This window comes from Homarus americanus, unplaced genomic scaffold, assembly GCF_018991925.1.
Source record: "Homarus americanus isolate GMGI-L3 unplaced genomic scaffold, GMGI_Hamer_2.0 scaffold2558, whole genome shotgun sequence".
Lineage (NCBI taxonomy): Eukaryota > Metazoa > Arthropoda > Malacostraca > Decapoda > Nephropidae > Homarus > Homarus americanus.
The window spans coordinates 195,615-214,809 of record NW_024745671.1 but is presented as its reverse complement, the minus strand read 5'-3'; the positions used below and the strand labels follow the sequence as shown (position 1 = coordinate 214,809).

Sequence of the window (19,195 nt, the reverse complement as noted above, 5' to 3'; positions counted from 1 at the left end):
ATTCAAGTCAGAATCAAGAACTATGATCTAGAATAACTGAGAAATGCAGAGAGACCTGGTGTAGTCGTGGCCAAAATTAGGCTAGGATACAGACACATCTGGCAAGTTAGTAACGCTGTACCCATACCGGAACACTCAGCATGTAAACTTTGTGATAAACCTTTAAAGCATACACTTGAACACTATATTATTGAATGGAACATTGTCAAAGACTTCAGGCCACCTGGCTTATTGTATCATGAACTTTGTAATTACTACATTGAATCGGGGGTGTTTGAGGACATTCTTGCTGTTTATCCCACACTGATTAATCTTCAATTAGAATATGACTTCTAATGTATATGAACCACTATCTTGCATGGCAGTGAACAGTGACATCACCCACATAAATCTAACCTATATATACTGTTAATAAATATGATGTATTTCTTTGTGTATGAACCTCTGTCCTGCGTGGCAGTGAGAAGTGATACCACCCTCAGTGTCAAGACCTGACTGAATTACTCAGAATAGGCAAACTGTACTCACTCCAAGCTTTGTCAATAAATTTGTTAAACTAAAACAGAAATGGTTTGGCATGGTTATAGAAAGCGTATGTATACAATTCAGCAAGTGTATACAACACAGGTGTATACTGTACGTACTGCACAAAACATACACTGTTCATAAGAACATAAGAACATAAGAAAGTGGGATACTGCAGGAGGCCGACTGGCCCATACAGAGCAGATCCCTTTCACACCCATCCCAGCACTTCCATGTGCCTATCCAACTTCGTCTTGAAGCTCCCTAGCGTCCCCGATCCTACTATAGCACTCGGTAGTCTATTCCACATATCCACAACTCTATTACCAAACCAGTGCTTGCCTATATCCTTTCTGAATCGGAATTTATCTAATTTAAAGCCATTTGTTCTAGCTATTTCGTTATTACTGAGCTTCAGAACATCTTCCATTTTACCCTCGTTAATCCCACTTACCCACTTGTACACCTCTATCATATCTCCCCTAACTCTACGCCTCTCTAATGAATGTAAGCCTAAGCGGTGTAGGTATACAATTATAGTAATCATTACGGAAATTTGACTTAGGATACCCGACAAAACTATCAAATGGATAGAGTCCTTAGCTTAGGTTTGGTTACGAATCAGTAATGATATATATCTAGACCTATAGGAATAAAATTAAAAGTTTGTCAATAAATATATTAAGAGTTACATTCCGCCTGGACTAGTACACCCGTCAAGTTTCGTGTGTGCTTGTTTTCGAACCTGTACGGTGTTATTGTTAGTAGCTTAAAAACACGACAGGCAAGCCACAAGTTTAAAAAAAACTGTCAGGGCAAACTTTTTGGGAGTGAGGGTTGTGACGGCTCCGAGTATGAGCTCATTCAAGACCAAACTTAAAGAACACTGGCGCAGGTACAGATACATTCTGGAACCAATACATGTTAAGAGTGCGTATAGCAGTGACGTGACCGAGCGCCCAAGCAGCTAGGAAAATAAAGCAAACTTCCCATTATGTTTGAGATGCCTGCACCTATTTCTAGTTGGTTTAATGAAAATTTCTGGACGAGTAGACCAGTTTTATCAGCAGGTACTGTGTCAGGATGTCCTAAACCTAGCTTCACGTGGGTTTAAACACTGGATATATAAACCGATAGACCATCATGCTGAGAGATGTATATTTGTTATTATTCATCATTACAGTTTATAAATACAATATTATATTATTCTCTTGGGACAACAGGTAAATAAAACAACCAGAATCAAGAATAATGCTATACCACCACTACACTCATTAACATTAGTACTATTAATTCCCTGAATAAATTTATATTTACAAAAGTAAGCATAACTTAACGTGTAAAATAAACAATGAGAATTATGCATTAATTAAAGCATGCACAGCACACCCTCGGCTAATTTAAACAGGAATGGAAGCTGACCTACCCTAACAAATTCTAACTTAACCCTGCACATGATAGCGTTAAGCTGTAATAAGCAGAATTATCTAATCTCCAGGTGACTTTCAAGAACTAGGGCAACCTCTATAATCTATAAGTAAAAATCACTGAATAAGTAGTCGTATCTATGATAAGTCCGAGTTGATAAGCAGAATCATGACCGCTGTAAGTACAATATCATGATGACCTCAAAGTAGATGTTGTAGGTGATGATGTTGAAGAGTAGTGAAGAGATATAGTAGTTTTGTAGTAAGTTTGGAGTTCTATACGTGTAATTGTATTTGGTTAGGCTACAAGGATACTCGATGAAAATATGATATAGATGATAATAAGGAGCACGTCGGGGTGTAATGTACAGTATACTGTACCTTGAGGCAATGCGAGGTTAGTGAAGGCGACACGTACAGTATACGTGTCTTATCACCAGTGTAATGAGACGAATCTCACAAGAAGAGAATTACATATATAGGTAGGAAGTATAGAGAGTAGGAATGTAAAGCTAGGAAACTTGGTAGCGTGGCCTGGATATTGTTTGCACAGCGTCACTACGCTTATCTTATCTCGTATGTCAATACACGTATATTACTTCTTAAAGGGACAACTTGTTAAACACCTCTTCGATACAACTATTTATTAATTCACTCAATGACATGGACACATTAATATCACTATTATATCGGGGTACTAACACATTATGCTTTACGTTACTTGACACTGACTCTCGGACACACCTGAATGAATACACTTCCCACAGTAGGTAACTCACCCTAGGACGTTCTGACAAGACTCACGTGTACCCTGACGTAGGCCCAGTGAGTGCTGGCTGGGCTGCCTCCTATGGGAGAGTCTGCTTAGCTGGCGATGCCGTGGTCTGGTCGGGAGGTCTCCCTCCCGACCTGGGGAGGGGACGTGCGTGACTCTGCTTAGTGAACCGAGTGACGACCCGAACGGGAGAGAGATGACAGCAACCAGAATGAGAATCAGTATGACCAGGATCAGAATGATAATCGTAATCGAATCGAATGCCCGTGGACGGGACTGTAGGGCCTTTATATGGGGTCGGCCCAGCCGGCTTCTGACCTCTAACAATTAACACTAAACTGGTTTGATCTGAATAGTTGTGTGCAGGTGTGGTCCTGGCCAGGTGTCTTGGCTAGGTGCGGTTGTAGGTCACCGGCTCACGTCATTAGCGGGCGAGGTCAAGTCCCTTGGGTCGACCTGAGGTGTGTCAACCCGGAATGTGGTGGTACCACGAGGTCTGTGGTGTACTTGTTGTTATATGTGACATAATTCTGGGCTGTAAGCTTTGGTCTGACAATCAATCATTACACCAGGAAGCAGTCAAAGGTCGTTACGATACATTCTTAAGACTTCACATAATAAAGTAGTCAACAGAGGTCAACAGATGCAAAGGTGATAAACATATCAGCGTTGTTAAAAAAAATAAATTCTGTTTGAACGTTTTTAAATTTAGGTTCACAAAATTTTCTTAGGGCCTCTTGCCGCCCTCATATGAGTTTGCCGCCCCCGTAATTAATAAAACGCCCACTGGGGGCGCTACCATCCAGGCTGGGAATCACTGTGCTAGTGTGTCTAAAGTTGCATGTGATCTTAAAAGAAATGTGATAACTGCTAAGGAGTACAACCATTGTATTACAATTAGGTAGATTCTGGCCTTGTTGGAATAATGTAAGCTCTTTACGGCCTTGGGTCACCACCACCTACACGAGGGAACAGCCTTAAGAAGTTACCGCCTTCAGGTTTCAGGATAAGCTGCTCATAGATCCTGAGTTTCTCCCGGGAAACGACGCTCTCCACAAGGAAGGTTCGCAGGATCTTGCTCAACACCACCTTCAGTTCCATCATGGCGAACTTTTGGCCTGGTGGATCGAGTGGACGGGTAATGGAGGCAAACATGACATACACACAGTATAATTAAGATGCCCCCGTTAAATATTACATTGATATATATGATATGAACATAAAGCAATAGAATCAATTATTATGAGTTGTAAAGACAACATTCATGACACTCACCAATGCAGTTCCTGGGCCCGGCACTGAACGGCACATAAGCGAAGGGGTGACGCTTTCTGGCGTTCTCGGGCAGGAAGCGGTCAGGGTCAAATTTCTCTGGGTCTGGGAACTGCTCAGGGTCACGGTGCAGGCTGTAAGACATGACGGAGACGGTGGTGCCAGCGGGAATGAGGAAGTTGTCTGTGAGAGGAGAGTTATATGATGTTTACATTTGTGTACTGTGGCATTTGTTCTACTCTGTTCTTCCTGCTGGGGTAGATAAATACACTAAAAATTTTAGATATAAAAAAGGGCATTTCAAGTGATAAAGGGCATATTTACTGTAATTTACCCTTGATATTTAAAGTACCCAGATTTTGAACATGGTACTGATGGTCGGGTATATTGTCCATAATGCCCTTCTTCATACATGGTTGGGTATATTGTTGTCCACAATATAATTTATGTTGCAAATGGTATAGCCTACAGTACATTATCGCCAGGGGGTAACTTTTTTTCCTTGTCTCTAAATACCTTCAATTCATTCTTTACTAAATGCTTGGAATAAAACAGTGTTCCGAAACGTCAATAACCATCAACTTTTCTTTAAATAACTTATATAAAGTCATAAATAGTATTCTACTAGAAATTTTTTATTGGGATATTTGGAATAACTGCTCCTTAAAGTTGTCAGATATTTGTAAATTGATTACTTGCATGTGCTATACTTGGCGAAGAGAAGATGGAAGTATGATGTTGGTAATTTAATGACTAAACATGTAACATCTAATCATGTATAACCTAAGTCACTTTACTGTATGCCTGTACACGGAGAAAATTAAGTAAGAAGGGAGAGAAAGATATATGGGATAAGGGAAGAGATTTAAACCGCTTCATGTTCGAATATGCAGAGCTGGCTTATGAACGCCGTATTACACTCCTACTTCTTTTTCACAGCCAATCAGCACATGCTAAGCAGTCCTGGGCCCGCTATGGGAAGGCAGGATCCACTTCATTGTTTTTGGAGCTATTTTTGAGTCAGAATAAGAGCATTTTAGGTGTCAAGGAGTTCGTTAAAGAGTGGAAACGCTACTGTGAGGAAGATCACTGCCGAGTTATTTTCATAGGATTTCTCTTCACCTTGATATATCCTTTCATGCGGGTTTAGAGAAGGACACTAGACAGTACCCTTATTCTGTAAGAGTTTATTGATAATCATATATCCTTAAAAACGTTTGTCATTGTAGATAAAAAAAAAATAATAATAATTTTTTTAGTGTAGTATTTTCTGGTAATATATTCGTCGAAAGAGAAATTGTCTTTGTAGAAGTGTAGGGCTTATATTTACAAAGGATAATACTTCGACTGCTTTAGTGAAAAAATATAAAGGTCTGTAGATCATATGAAGATTAACTCTTCCAACTTATTCCATCTGAGGATTTAAACGCCCTAAAGGCAACCTAACCGAACCTATGACATAACACACTCCACCCCCCCTGTAGTGTTAGGGTGTTTAATCATCAGGTGAAAAAAGTTGGATTGCCTAATCTTGTGATCCGGTTCTGCTTACCTATGACAAGATCTTCGGTAAGAACTCTAGAGAAGCTGGACACAGGAGGATACATCCTGAGGGTCTCTTTGATGCAGTTCTCCAAGTACTTCATCTCCCGGAGGTCTGCCATAGTCACAGGCCGGTCACTGTCCCCGAAGATTCCGTCCAGCTCCTCCTGTACCCGAGCCTGGTGAAGATCCACTCTTGTTATTTACTCTATCAAGAGGTTGTACTCTATCAAGAGGTTGTACTCTATCAAGAGGTTGTACTCTATCAAGAGGTTGTACTCTATCAAGAGGTTGTACTCTATCAAGAGGTTGTACTCTATCAAGTGGTTGTTATCCACCAATAAAGTTAATTAAAGAAAAATATCATAATTTTACAAGATAGGGAGAACTGGTCGTTGGTTACGTTAGGCCATTTATGTTAAAAACATCCCTCGCGAGCGAGAACCACTATCAGTTAAATCAAGAAAAGAGCACAACGGATGAATTAAAAATTAAATTAGGCTGAAAACACAGTAAGCAGCTACCAAACAGGAAGGTACTACAGCTTGGGAAGATATTGGAAGCATAATGTGTTGTCTAATGGTAGACCCTGCTGCCATATGGCATCACGAAAATTGTGACCAAGCCCCAGGTTGCTGATCTGACTTTCTGCCTCATTTACACACAATTGCAGGGTCTCAATTGTTTCTCTTACTATTGAGTTGTGAATTTTTGTTACTATTGTTTTCTAAGGGTGTCATTACGTTTGTTGATATGTGAATTCCTTAGAACAAGTTCAATGATGCCGCGGTGACATGAAGCTAATGCTTCACCAGTACATATTATGAAAAAATAATCTTAGAAGAACATCGTTCAACCCTCTCCAAGAATACGCTTTTGGGGGGGTTATAATCAATAATTGACATACAGTACGTTCTCCGACTTTACATTTCGGTTCTTAGCTGCTCTGTACGTCACATGGCCACTGATTCACTCACTCACTCATTAAGAGGAAATAGTTTTGATTTATTCGATTTACCCGACTTGCTCTTCTGTTGCGACATGACCCACCTGGATCTCTGGGTGATGCCCCAAGAGATAGAGAGCCCAGTTGATGGCGGAGGCGGTGGTGTCGTGTCCGGCGAACAGGAACGTGTCCACCTCCTGCCTGATGTCCTCGTCTGTGATACCGGGCGTCTTATCCGCATATTCCAGTAACAAGTCTAGGAACACCAGCCGGTTTTTCTTGCCTGCTGGTCGATACAATCATGTATTGTTAGATTATAAGGTAGGTTACCTTAGACTAAGTTAAGTTAAGGTAGCTAAGCTTAAATTGGGTTAGATCAAAAGTGTGTATCCCTACACAGTACTACCCTTTGTGGTGCATATTCAGCTGGGTGGATTGGGAGTTCCCCAAGGTAGCTTCTACGACCCTCGGAACAGGTAAACGCTGAATCCACTCGTCAAATAAGTGTATAATAGTGTTGATTAGGATTTATTTAAGATAAGATTATGAAACCTTCAGAACTATGAGAATAACACCTGGGGCAATGAGACACCAACGAGGATAAACAAATGTGTGTCATGACGACGACACACACACACACACACCCCATTAGTAACAGATTACAAGAATTTCGGCACCTCAAGCATGTCAAAAAATTATTCATCATATAAACTTTTTAATCCAACATTACTGAAGGATTTCAATAAATAACCCTTGACAGCGGAGCGGCTAGGTGTCAATTGTTGAGGGAATCTTGCAAATGGTGATTCAAGTATGAAAATTGGCATGAAGATTCAATGTGGGTTAATTATTATCAGATATATCTGAATGAACATTTAAAATTCAAAATGGCGGTCATTTTCCAAGATGGCCTCCAGATGTGGATGTCAGATTTTTTTCTTTTTGGCATAAACAATATTAAGTTCATCAATTTAGGTGATTTCAGTGTTAATTTCCATGTTTTTGAGTAGGTAGACTCTGAATTTTGTGTTGAAAACTCTGAAATGGATAGCATTCAAAGGAAACATGCTTATAAAGAGTGAATGTCAATGTACTACCAGGGCACACTGGTGACAACACTGTTGTGAATCTCAGCAAAGTACGAAACTCATAGTAAAGATTAATATATAAGTAATAGTCAGAAATTTCAGTGTGATAATTTTAAACACCTTGCCATTGGCGATACTGAGTTCAAGGTCGTCTGAGGGAAGACAGCGCTCCCGCACGTAGTGAGAGTTTCTGGAACTAGGCCTATACGATATTAAATGTAATTTACCGAATTAATATGGATGCGATTCATTAAGTTAAGGGACTATTATTGAATTTGGTATTATTATAGATCGTTTCCCAGTCTGAAAATGTTGCGTACGTCCTAATTAAGCTGTTAATCGTCTGGTAAATAAGTCACTCCTGAAAAGCGTGAACCAGTGAGCAAGCGTGGCTTGGGAGTTGTGAGAGAGGTCAAGCTAGAGGACCATCTCTGTTCTGTACCCAGGAGAGACGGACAGCGTGAACTGGTTCCTTCGTTTATTTAACATCAGTATTAACAAGTAAGTTTTATTCAATCTCAGACAAAGCTAGATAGGACGGTAGGAACAAACGGTGATGTGAGACAATAGCTAACAGCTCGGGTTTTTTTCAGGGTTCTGTAGAGCCCACGCTGTGTGAAATGTCTACGGTATGATAACGTCCACTGGCGGTATGAAACGAGTGGTGAAGTGAGCTGTATGACCGACCTGGGTTTTAGCCACCTGTTGAGTATGGTGAGAGTTGGAGTGAAACCAACTGTCTGGGTGCCCAACTAACGACGTGACGATTGTTTGGGGTCATCAGCTCTCCTCTACCTCGACTCACAATACCACATATCTTCAAGCAGCTTAGTGAAAACATTTTACTAACGGGAAGCTAAAGCTTCTCTCAACTGTACAAGGTCTGATTGGCTCACTCCTTTCCGTTTCATGGATGTACTGGGGATAAAGTGAAGCCAGCTGAGTGATACAGGGCCACACACTGGGGCCAGGAGTCTAGTGGAACTTAGAGGTACATTTTCCAAGGTTGAGAAAGGCTGGTTTGGGCCTTAAACTACGGGTGCCTGTTGGTTGTGCCTTAAAAAACTACGGAGTGCAGGTGGAATCTACGTGTTAGGTTAGGAAGCATGGTTCACGGGTATTGGTGGACTCAGTAACTTCTTAATAATAGTGATAATATTTTTGTGTGTAGTTAATACTATATTTTCAGTTACTGAGGTTGTCTTGCTGTGTGTAGTTAATATTTCTAAAATAATTTTGATAGTATTGTTTTTTAATGTTTGTGTCACTTATTGAAACCAGAGAATGAGGGAACTGTTTTTCAGATGAGTTTTCTCCCTTCTGTTGTAAGTGATACTGTGATTTAGTGACCTGTCAAAAGTCTCAGCTAGTTGAAATTCTAGAAGCTGGTGTGACTTAACTAGACACAGAACCAGCTGTTGACATCATAATAATAGATGGTTCAGCTATGATTAATTTCAGTGAAGTTGTTCTTCCAAAACTGGGATCTTGCTGTACCAAATATAATTGGGTGGATGTTGTGTTTGAGGTCTATAAAAAGGGCAAAACGAGGTCAAAGTATCAGACGAAGGGAGACAAACTAATAAAGCTCCAGCAAATTGGAGAAGCTTTATAAGAGATGACAATAAGACTGAACTTTTTCACTCCCTTGCGGACAAGATGTGAGAAATTGTTACACCGTGCACAGTCATTGTAAAAAAAAAAGGAGATGCCATTAGGAACCATGATACACCTCTAGAAAAGTTAACTCTATGCTCCCATGAAGAGCCAGATACTCGCCTCTTTGTAGCGTTCATGCAAGACGAACCTGTGTTGGAAGGCAGTAAAAGTTCTCATAAAAGCCAATGACACATATCATTGCCATAGCTACATCTGTGTTTACATCAGTGGGAGAAATTGGTCTTTATGAAATGTGGATTTCTTATGGTCAAAGGGGCTTATATAAGATGGTTTTCTGTTCATGAGTTAGTTGTAGCCATAAGGTTTGAAAAAGCCACTGGAATCACATTTTTCCATACATTCAGTGGTTGTGATGTTGTGTCAGCCTTCCGTGGTAAAGGGAAAATGACTGCGTGGCAAACATAGAATGTGTTTACGAGGTCTCCAGAACCTTCACCAAACTCAGTCAGTGTCCAACATCAGTGAGTGAAGAAGACCTCCGCGTCTGAGAAAGGTTTGTGGCTGTGATGTATGACAGGTCTAGTCCAGCTTTAATTATCAATGGTGCAGTGCTTGAATTATCTGCTCGCAAACAAAGATCATATAAGGCAACTCCACCAACACGGGCTGCCCTAAAGGAACATGTAAAGCGTGCAGCCTATCAAGGTGGAATGATTTGGGGTCAGGCAACAAAAGTTCAACCAGACATTCCAAGTCCTGCTAACTGGGTCTGGAAAAACAAAGGAGATATGTGGCAAATACACTGGACAGACCTTCCACCAATAGCAGCGAGCTGCCTAGAACTGACCAAGTGTTCTTTCAAGAACGACTGTGGACAGTGATGTAAATGTATCCGCTCCGGTCTCACTTGCACAGCTCTATGTGGATGCATTTACACAGGAAATAATTATTATAACAGTATCTCCCAAGGATATAAGCAGGATATAAACAGGTTTCTCATTGTTTAACTAAGAATGGCTTACACTTATGTTTTATAAATAGGGGTAAAAGTATGTGCAGAGCCGTTACTTTATGCATAAAAGACTATCTGAGGGTTCCAAACAATCACAATCCGTTCTAGCATTCTTTAAAACAAAGGAATAGACACCTTATGTGCACAGATTACCCAATAATAAACTCATATGTAAAAAATGTTTTCGGGTAGGCAAATTTGGCAACCATCTGGGAATTTTTAATGTCCAATCGGGTAGATTTGAAATGTAACCCATATTAAACGTTCATACCAAATCTCATACTTGTATGAACATATGTATGATTATACCGGTTATCCACTCCGCTATGAACAAATATGTGTTATAGTCAGTAACTCACAACTACTTGCCTAACACTTCCTGGTCGTGGTGCGCCGTGTTGGTGTTGAGGCGGGCCTTCCTGCGCTCCTTGATGGTGCTGTAGGACATGTCGTGGAGGACCTTTAAGTGAGCGTCCATCTGCTTGGCGTGCCCCAGTAACCAGAACATAAAGTTCCAGTGCAACCAAGGACGAAACTTCCGGTACTTAATTATTCTTCCCATCCTGTAGCAAGATAAGAGCCGAGTGAGCGTCCGTAATGAACGTTGATCCATTAAGCGTATCAACTCGTTTTATTCGTCTGAATGAGTCTGAATGTATATCCAAAATAAATCCATACTTAGAATGAAGGGTTATATTCTTAAATGATCAGCACATGATTACATGATATTTAGGCACATGGAAAATGTCCTAACAAACACAGTCCAGATATGTCCTTAGATAATGTTTACAAAAAAATGACCTACGTTTGTCTTCTGGTAAAAAAGGACAGAGTTAAGTTAACAATGTTACCCGAAGACAGCTTTAATGAAGTCCGACTCATCGGAATCCTGAGCGTTGACAGACCGTCCCATCGCGGACTCTGAAGATAAACAAGTATACTGTACTGTACTGCACTGTACTGTACACAACTCAGCCAGGAATATGGGTCAGTGTCCTCAACTCACCCTTAATCACAACTACATTCTTGTTATCCTTAAAGCATTTTTTTTTACCAGCATTAGGCCACACGGGCACAGGTCATTTTATAATGACCCCCCCACACACACACATGTATACATGCACGATACATACATGTACAGCCCACTAAAAAAATATTCGGCACCCTTACGGCGTGATACAATATGACACGGGTGCCGAATAATCTTTAGTGGGTGTACACCTGTATCGTCTATGTACAGTTGTTCGTTTTGTCATATTGTATGACCCTTAGAGCGTTCGTGAACTATCTTTGCCGACTGTACGTTGTTTGTATACCTGCACTGTATATATACATTGTTTGTAAACATGCACTATATATATGTACATTGTTTATATACCTGCACTGTCTATGAACATTGTATATCTGCATCTTCTATGTACAGTGCTTGCATACCCGAACTTTCGAGGTGTAGTGTTTGTATACCTACTTACCTATGTACAGTCACCTCCCCCCCCCCAGAAGTAACGAGGTCTATGAGATTCGAGGCTTTCAGAGCATTGTTACTTGACCTGTTTCTAAACGGTTGGTAGTTCTACGTTCGCGACCTTTGAGCATGAATATGTTTTCGAATGATGCGAATCCTTCGAGGCTTCAGATCATAAAAAATCTATTGCACGAATTGGAGTGGATGTCGTAAATGTACACCAACACCATGCGAGTCATCAACGGGATCTTATATCGAATGGAGCGAGTAATTTTCAGCGAGACATAGCAAGATGTGAGAGGTGCTATCATTACCGATATATTGTATATTGCTGTATCCGTTCACTAAGATTAAATACTATTTGCTGAGTCAATTCATACATCAGACATATCGTGAATAATATTAGTAGGTACTGTATATTGTGAAACTCAGTATGAATGAAACTCCTTTACGACAACGACGTAATGGTGAAATGTCCGTTTTGAGGTCTGTCTCAGCCTCAGCTATGATGTTCCGAAACGCTTCCCTTTAATGTATATTTCAGTGTGATTGCAATCATCCGTCAGTGGCTTATTTACATATGCTTTGCTTCTACCCAGCACAACACGATACACACATTAATATAGCTTAACGGATTTCTTGTTATATTGAAATATCTTAGCACTGTACGCCATGAAGGGATGATGCCCTCCCCCAGTCTCAAGTTGTTGATGTTATGGCCAGCAGGCGTAACAACTTATGATGATGCACTGGAGAACACATCAAAGCATTTCGTCTAGAGTTGCAAACTGTAGTGACGGAAAACCTAACGATACTTCTTTACGGCCTGTACATTGTATACCTGCGATATATGCATTGTACTGTATATCTGCAATTCCTATGCACAATCAGCAAAAAAAAATCTCCACCCCTTGGTCTAATGGCTTCTGCAACGATCACTGAGGCCATGTTAATTTGGTAAGGTTGGTATTTCTAGTTGTGTGATGCACTGTATAACCAGTATGATGTATTTTGTATATCACATAGCTAATAAAGAGAAATTAACAGGAATCACCCGCGTAAATGGGTGTTGTTCAGAATTCTTGGTCCGGTGTCGCATATTGTGACTGTACCGTACATGCTAAGCTAATGTGAACTGGTATGGCGAATTTAATGTATGTATGTATGTATGCATGTCTTAAGTTTAGCCAGCTGAAAAGTGACTAAGAGGATAAGTAAATAAGGAATTAGGTAATTAACTCAGACCACACACTCACCACACAGGATATCGAGCACACAAAGAGTAATATCAGAGAAGATGTCGAAGGGTTGGCCGTCAGCCTTCTTGTGTAGCTTCTGGACCAACTTGTTTCCCTGGCTGTTGAACACACCCATAAACTCTTCCAGGATCTTGAAGTGGAAGGCCGGAGTCAACAGCTTACGATGGGTCTGCCAGCGACTGCCTGTACCAACATTAAATTGGTAAGCACAGATACGTTAAGCCTTAGTTGTCAGTCTGCGGCCAGTGTCTGCGCCACATGTAAGTTCACAAGTATATTTTCTCGCCACGTTCTCAGAAACACCTTGATTAATCGAAACATTCTACTTAATATGGCCCAAGTGTGGAGCACTACTCGTTAACTTACTATCATTATCACTAATTCGATATCAGAAAAGTGTTCGTCATATGAAAACAACAACTTGATCTTACCTGCAGAAGTCAAGAGACCCTCGCCGAGCCAAGGTCGGAGAAAATTGTACATCAAGCCCTTGTCAAGGTTTTTCTGGCTGGTCAAGAGACTCTGTAAATTGTAAAGTGTCTGAGTAAGAGAACGTCATCATCGCAATCCAATTTATGGTTGACACCCTTGAGCGCCTAAACTGGATATGTTCACTTAGCACCAGCCAGGGGAAAAGTGACATACAAAATTTTTCCAAAGATTCTGCAGGTTAACTTTTAATATGTGATCCTATGAATTATAAATCGATTGAACAAAAAATTTTACAAATTGGTATTACTTACCTCGACAGCTTTGGCGCCACTCAACAAGCAGCGAGGCGTGTTATAAGCCCAAAATTTCACTACTGGACCAATCTTACAGATTTTTACTACTCTTGCAAATGATTCTGCGAATTGGATAAAAAAATTCACATTATTCTCAGGTTCAGTTGTGACAAAAATCAAACTTATTTGATAGTTCTAGGACAATCAATTAACGTAGAACCTAAATGTATTAAAAATAATATTTTGAAAACTGATCATCAACCGAGACTGTCTACACTTTGATCAGGAGCGGGATTTTTCCTGATCCAGTGTCGACTTTACACAAATTGACGTGGGTTTAATCTGGCTTCGCTGTCTTGCCTAATGTTGGGTTTCTGAAGCATCTAGCTCCTGTGTGCGTTGTTCGTATATTTTCTTTTCATAATAAAAGCTAAAACGAAGTACAGTGCAGAACACTAATCATACCTTGAATCCTTTTCTGGTGAGGTTGATCTCATTTCTCCCTTTCTAGCTTCAACTTTTCCTTTGGGTGATCGGGTGTCGCTACTAACTCGCACTTAAGACTGACTATGTCCATATAATAACTTTGGATTTTTGTACTGAAGAGCATGATTACAATGAATAGTTTACAAATATGGAACACAAGAGGACAGGACTCACCACAGAGGTCGACCGTGTTAAGGTAGAGAACACTGCCCAGTAGTGGGAGTCCTCTTGGACCAGGGATCTTATCCAACATCCACACCTGCCGGCCAACACCACCACTTATTATGGCCATTTGTACAATAACACAAATAAAAGATTATGTAAAAATTAAGTTTGTCAAATGAATGTCGGTATATGACAACACAAGACAAAGTATTGTTGGAAGAGTTCATACAAGTCTTCACTCTATGTACTGCCTGGTGATAAGAACAAGGTCTCCTTCAGGGAACTCTACAAACTCAAGTCAATCCAACGACAACTACTGTACGTGCAATTTGTTTTGCTAAAAGCGTATTCTTACTCTCTGTGTGGGCAATGTAATGTCAGTAGCCCTGGGTAGTGAGTAGTGTCTGTGGTCTATTATCAGTTTGAACTTCTCACCTGTAGTTGTATACTGTATGTAGTAACTGTAATGTTGTTCCTAAAGTAATAAGATAAAATTAACTTTAAATATAATACTTTAAACTCTATAAATTTCTAAGAAGATAAGTTGTGTTAGATACTGGAGCCTTATAATGTTATTACTGAGCTTCAACATCTAAGTTCTTTAAGTGCGTAACAAGGTTAGTAACAGTACTAGTCAATCACGATTTAAAAATTACAAGAAAGAGAACTTAGTATAGCGATATATATACCCCTGTACTGTATATGTATATATGAAACTGAAGGTAAATCATTCTAGAACAGTAATGAGTGGAGCAGAGAAGAAAGACGTTGAACTGCATAGTCACCGAGTACTTCAGGTGATTTAGTTCATGATTATTACTTTAAGATTTACATATTAATGCCATGCAGATTAACCATATCTCTAATTGTTTACATTACTATTGACAAACTTGACATAGAATTTATGAAATACGGAGTGAGGCCCAGAGGTCTTCTTTCCTTATGATTCGTGTAATGCATATAAACAATAGAAATCAGATGAAATTTACTTTTAGTTCAAAAGTAATGTTCTCACAAAGGTTCAAGTGTAAGTGTTTCATGAACCAGTGAACCCCAAGACTACACATTTCAGGTATTAGATTGTCGAGTGGTCAAGAGCAACGCCGTCATGAGATAGCCAAAGTCGTGTTACCGCCTCAGGTCGACTGTACTGTATATACCATGGGTAGCCATTTCGTTCCAAAGTCATACAGTAAACCCCTTAATCACCAGGTACTCACCTTCTGCTGCCTTTTGAAGAACAACGTCAGTGAAAGCACGATGAAGGCGGTGAAGGAAATATAAGTCACCAAGTTTGGTAAATAAAGCATCATTTGTTCCCTTAGCCACGCCATATTGGAGTCTCCAGTCACCAGCTCTGAAACGGTTATCAGCTTAGTTACTGGGTGAGTCAGATTAGTAACCTGGTGATTCAGCTTATTTACCTGATAAATCAGCTTAGTCACATTGTGAATCTGCTTTGTTACCTGATGAATCAGTTTAGTGTCCTGGAGAGTATCGAACCTCTGGAAGAATACTTGGATCACGTGAAGAATAGGCACTCCAGTTTGTCAGAGTGAGGTGGTGTTAACAGTTTGCCCGAGTGATGTTGCCTCACGCACTGCCAATCTTCACTGAGATCTTGGCTAGCAGGTTGCCTGGTTATATCATAGTATACCCTCCACGCCTCCCCCCACAGGTCTCCCTCTCATTTCTGCTTTGTAATGATGATTAGACAGCTGATCTTATCCGATAACCAAACAGGGAGGTACTACCGTCTGGGAAGATATCGGAAGCATACTGTGTTGTCAAATGGTAGACCCTGCTGCCATATGGCAACATGAAATTGTGACCAAGTCTCAGGTTGCTGACCTGACTTTCTGCCTCATTTACACAAAATTGCATGGTCTAAATTGTTTCTCTTACTATTGACAACACAACATACGTTCATACATATATTTCTCGCCTTTGATCTTTTTTTTTTTGTATTTCTTTATATTATTATTATTATTATTATTATTATTATTATTATTATTATTATTATTATTATTATTATTTCATTTTCGCCCCCCAGGCCCTGATGTGGATCAATGACCTTTGCTGACTTTAGTGACTATATTAAAAAAAGTAATAAAATCTAATCGGCCGCGTCACTCACAAAATAATCTGAAATGTTTTTTTTTCTTAGTATCTTGGGTCCATGCAATACTGTATGTCTGGAGTGAACTCTTCAACGAAACAAGCTGCCATGTAAACCTTTCTAATAAAGCGATGATTTGATTATCATTTTGGTTTTAAGAATCGTACACGAGGTGTTTTCAAACAAATAAATAAATCTTACTTTCTCATAAACCGAAGCATCAGCGGGAAGAAGCCACACACAGACGGCTCATGGGTATAGTAGATAAAAGCATCAATCCAACAACTGGCTCTATGGAAATAGTTCAAGCAATAGATGCTGCCCATCATCTTCCCAATATACTGTACATTCAGTGGTACCGCCGAGATCCATAATTCAGTAACCTTACAGTGCAGTCTTTTGTGTTGTGGTGGTTAAGCTTTAGGTGGGTTAAGCAAGGGACCAATCTTAAGATGATTACTTAGGTCCACCGTCCCCTGTAGATTAGCATCCTCTTGGTAGCGTTGGGGTGGTTAAACTTCAGGGGTATTAAACTGGGGAGCTGATCTTCAGGTGACCGCGATTTATTTATAAGCCGGTTCATAAGACGAGTTTATAGGGATAATTTATTTAGTTAAATATTTGAGTCTCGGCTCATACCAGTATACATATTTTTGAAAGGTTGAAATCTATGGATGATGGAGGGTCGGTGGTATCTTAAAACATGGAAATATTTACCTACTCGAATGGTCGTATGTGTATGTCAACTACCAAATGATTTATATAGTTTTTGATTTCATGATATAATTATGGGACCCTATATATTACATCAGGCTCATTGGTCATGTTCAGGTACTCCAGATCAAGACCTGAAAAACTGGTCTCTAGTTCCTACATCTCTGACCTGGTCATCGTCAGTACCTTGTTGGCCTAGTAGTATCCGGTGGTTTGTTCTCAAGGACTCCAGTGGTGGTAACTAACCATGACTAAGCAGTTGTGAAGAGTCTCTTGAACTTTATTCTCAGGAGATTTTACAAATCACAATTCCCAAAAAATTATAAGCTATGTTAAAAGTTGAGTTGATGACTGAGTTACTACCCAACGGCCATGGGAAGAGTAGGAGAACAGTCGAGACCCCGGTGAACAAATATTATGGAACGAAAGGACGGGATTGAGCAGCGGATCCCCAGTGAGTAAACTTATATCCCAGACGGGTAAAGTAAAGTAAAGTATATGACAAAGTTTTCAGTAATAATAAAACAACATTCATCACTAACTCGGTGGTGTTATCTAGTAACCCATGACGTCAACACTTACCAAACTGGATAAATCTGATGTGGCTTGACGATGGCGGGCGGAGGTGACAAGAATGTCCGGGGAGAAAACCAAACAACCAAATGAAGGTCTGACCGCCCAGCAAATATGGAGGGCAGACTCTACCCTTCAGCTTTAAGAGGCTGCGGCGCCCTCAAGACCACTTCTTTTTTTAAAGTTTGTGGTGGAACGTGTTTTGAAATAACTTACTGTACATCCAGCTAGAAGTGTCAGAACCTAGACTTTTTTTCGTATATACTGGTACAAATGGCCATTAAAAGTTAAATTAAAGATCAGAAGGATGCAATAACCCTCAAGGTGTTAAACCCTTCAAAAATATTTTAAAATCCCACTGGAATATTTATATACTCATTAAAATAAAATGGCTAAATTCATAGAACAATAATGAATACCTATTGCATAAAAATTCATATTAAAAATTCTTCAAATTAAAAATACTGGACATAACCACCAACATCAAAGCTTATAAACACGTCCAGTAATACAGTATACAATACTAGGAGCCACTTACGGAAATGTTATATTGAAAACTTCTCGGTAATTGTTGATGACTTACCCGCGCCTTAATGTCACTGTTATATAGTGGACATTCGTAGTTTGTGCAAATATGTTAAAAGTGGTTATTTCTAAATTAAACCTAACCTAAACTTAGTTGATTTGAAAAACAAGCAGCATAAGCTTTGTTAGAAGACCTCATCAACCTGCCTAACCTCACCCCTCCGGACCCCACGGTATATTACACCGTGAGAGCAGCCCTCCGTACAGAACGGTTCTTAAGCATACACTGAGCATCGGCGATGATCAAGCACTGGCGGTGGAGTGTTTTGAAATACGTCAATATGAGTGGCTGTTTACATCCTGGGATGAGACGTCATTGCAGCATTACTACCGAGAAGAGAAAGTATTGTGCGCCTAGGTGCCTAATTATCTACCAAACAAAGCATTTGCACACGATATTATTATCATGTCAGAGCTCACTGATGAAAATAAAGTAAGAAAATAAACAGTAAAACAAATAACTCGTCCGCGGGTCAGTCGTCAATATTAACAACTTTTCTTACCTGACGAATAGAAAGAAATGGGTGGATGAATTGCAACTTGTCTATGTTTTGTTTCCCTTGGTTTCGTTAAAGAGGAAATACGGTGTCTGCTGCTTGGACTCCCATGTTCGCCTTCCTTATACAACCTACACAACGTTACCTAAAATAACCAAATAAAACCTTTAAATCCCAGGAAGTTAGGTCCAGTTAAGTCGGTCAAGTTGGTTTATCTTCTCTTATAATAAATTATTTACGTCGCTGTGGGTAAACAGTTTACTCCAGTGAAGGGCAACCTAGGTCAATGAGAGGGGTGACATGAGTGGCCCTCCATCTCAGTAGGTCACAAGATTATAATTTGCCATGTGCACTACCCACGACCCCACAAATAACCATGAAAACATCAACACAGACTGAA

The 19,195-nt window shown here is 39.9% G+C and overlaps 1 protein-coding gene across 1 annotated transcript; it reads right to left on the bottom strand.

Annotated features, from left to right (window-relative positions):
* Positions 1-3,413: 3,413 nt before the first annotated feature.
* On the bottom strand, positions 3,414-15,936 carry LOC121878744 (cytochrome P450 4C1-like). The gene is made up of 12 exons (XM_042385103.1): positions 15,774-15,936; positions 15,528-15,664; positions 14,317-14,401; positions 13,675-13,778; positions 13,363-13,453; positions 12,929-13,114; positions 11,059-11,128; positions 10,577-10,770; positions 6,592-6,770; positions 5,552-5,720; positions 4,003-4,182; positions 3,414-3,845 (listed from the first exon to the last, which is right to left on the bottom strand). The coding sequence occupies exons 2-12, from the start codon at positions 15,639-15,641 to the stop codon at positions 3,664-3,666; spliced, it is 1,554 nt and encodes a 517-aa protein (XP_042241037.1). The 5' UTR covers positions 15,642-15,664; positions 15,774-15,936; the 3' UTR covers positions 3,414-3,663.
* Positions 15,937-19,195: the final 3,259 nt, after the last annotated feature.

Coding starts and splice junctions, on each gene's coding strand:
- LOC121878744 (XM_042385103.1), bottom strand. CDS start 15,641: ATGGCGTGGCTAAGGGAACAAATGATGCTTTATTTACCAAACTTGGTG. Junction 13,779..14,316: donor TAACACGGTCGACCTCTGTG/GTGAGTCCTGTC, acceptor TCCAATTCGCAG/AATCATTTGCAAGAGTAGTA. Junction 3,846..4,002: donor CGGGCCCAGGAACTGCATTG/GTGAGTGTCATG, acceptor TCGATCCACCAG/GCCAAAAGTTCGCCATGATG.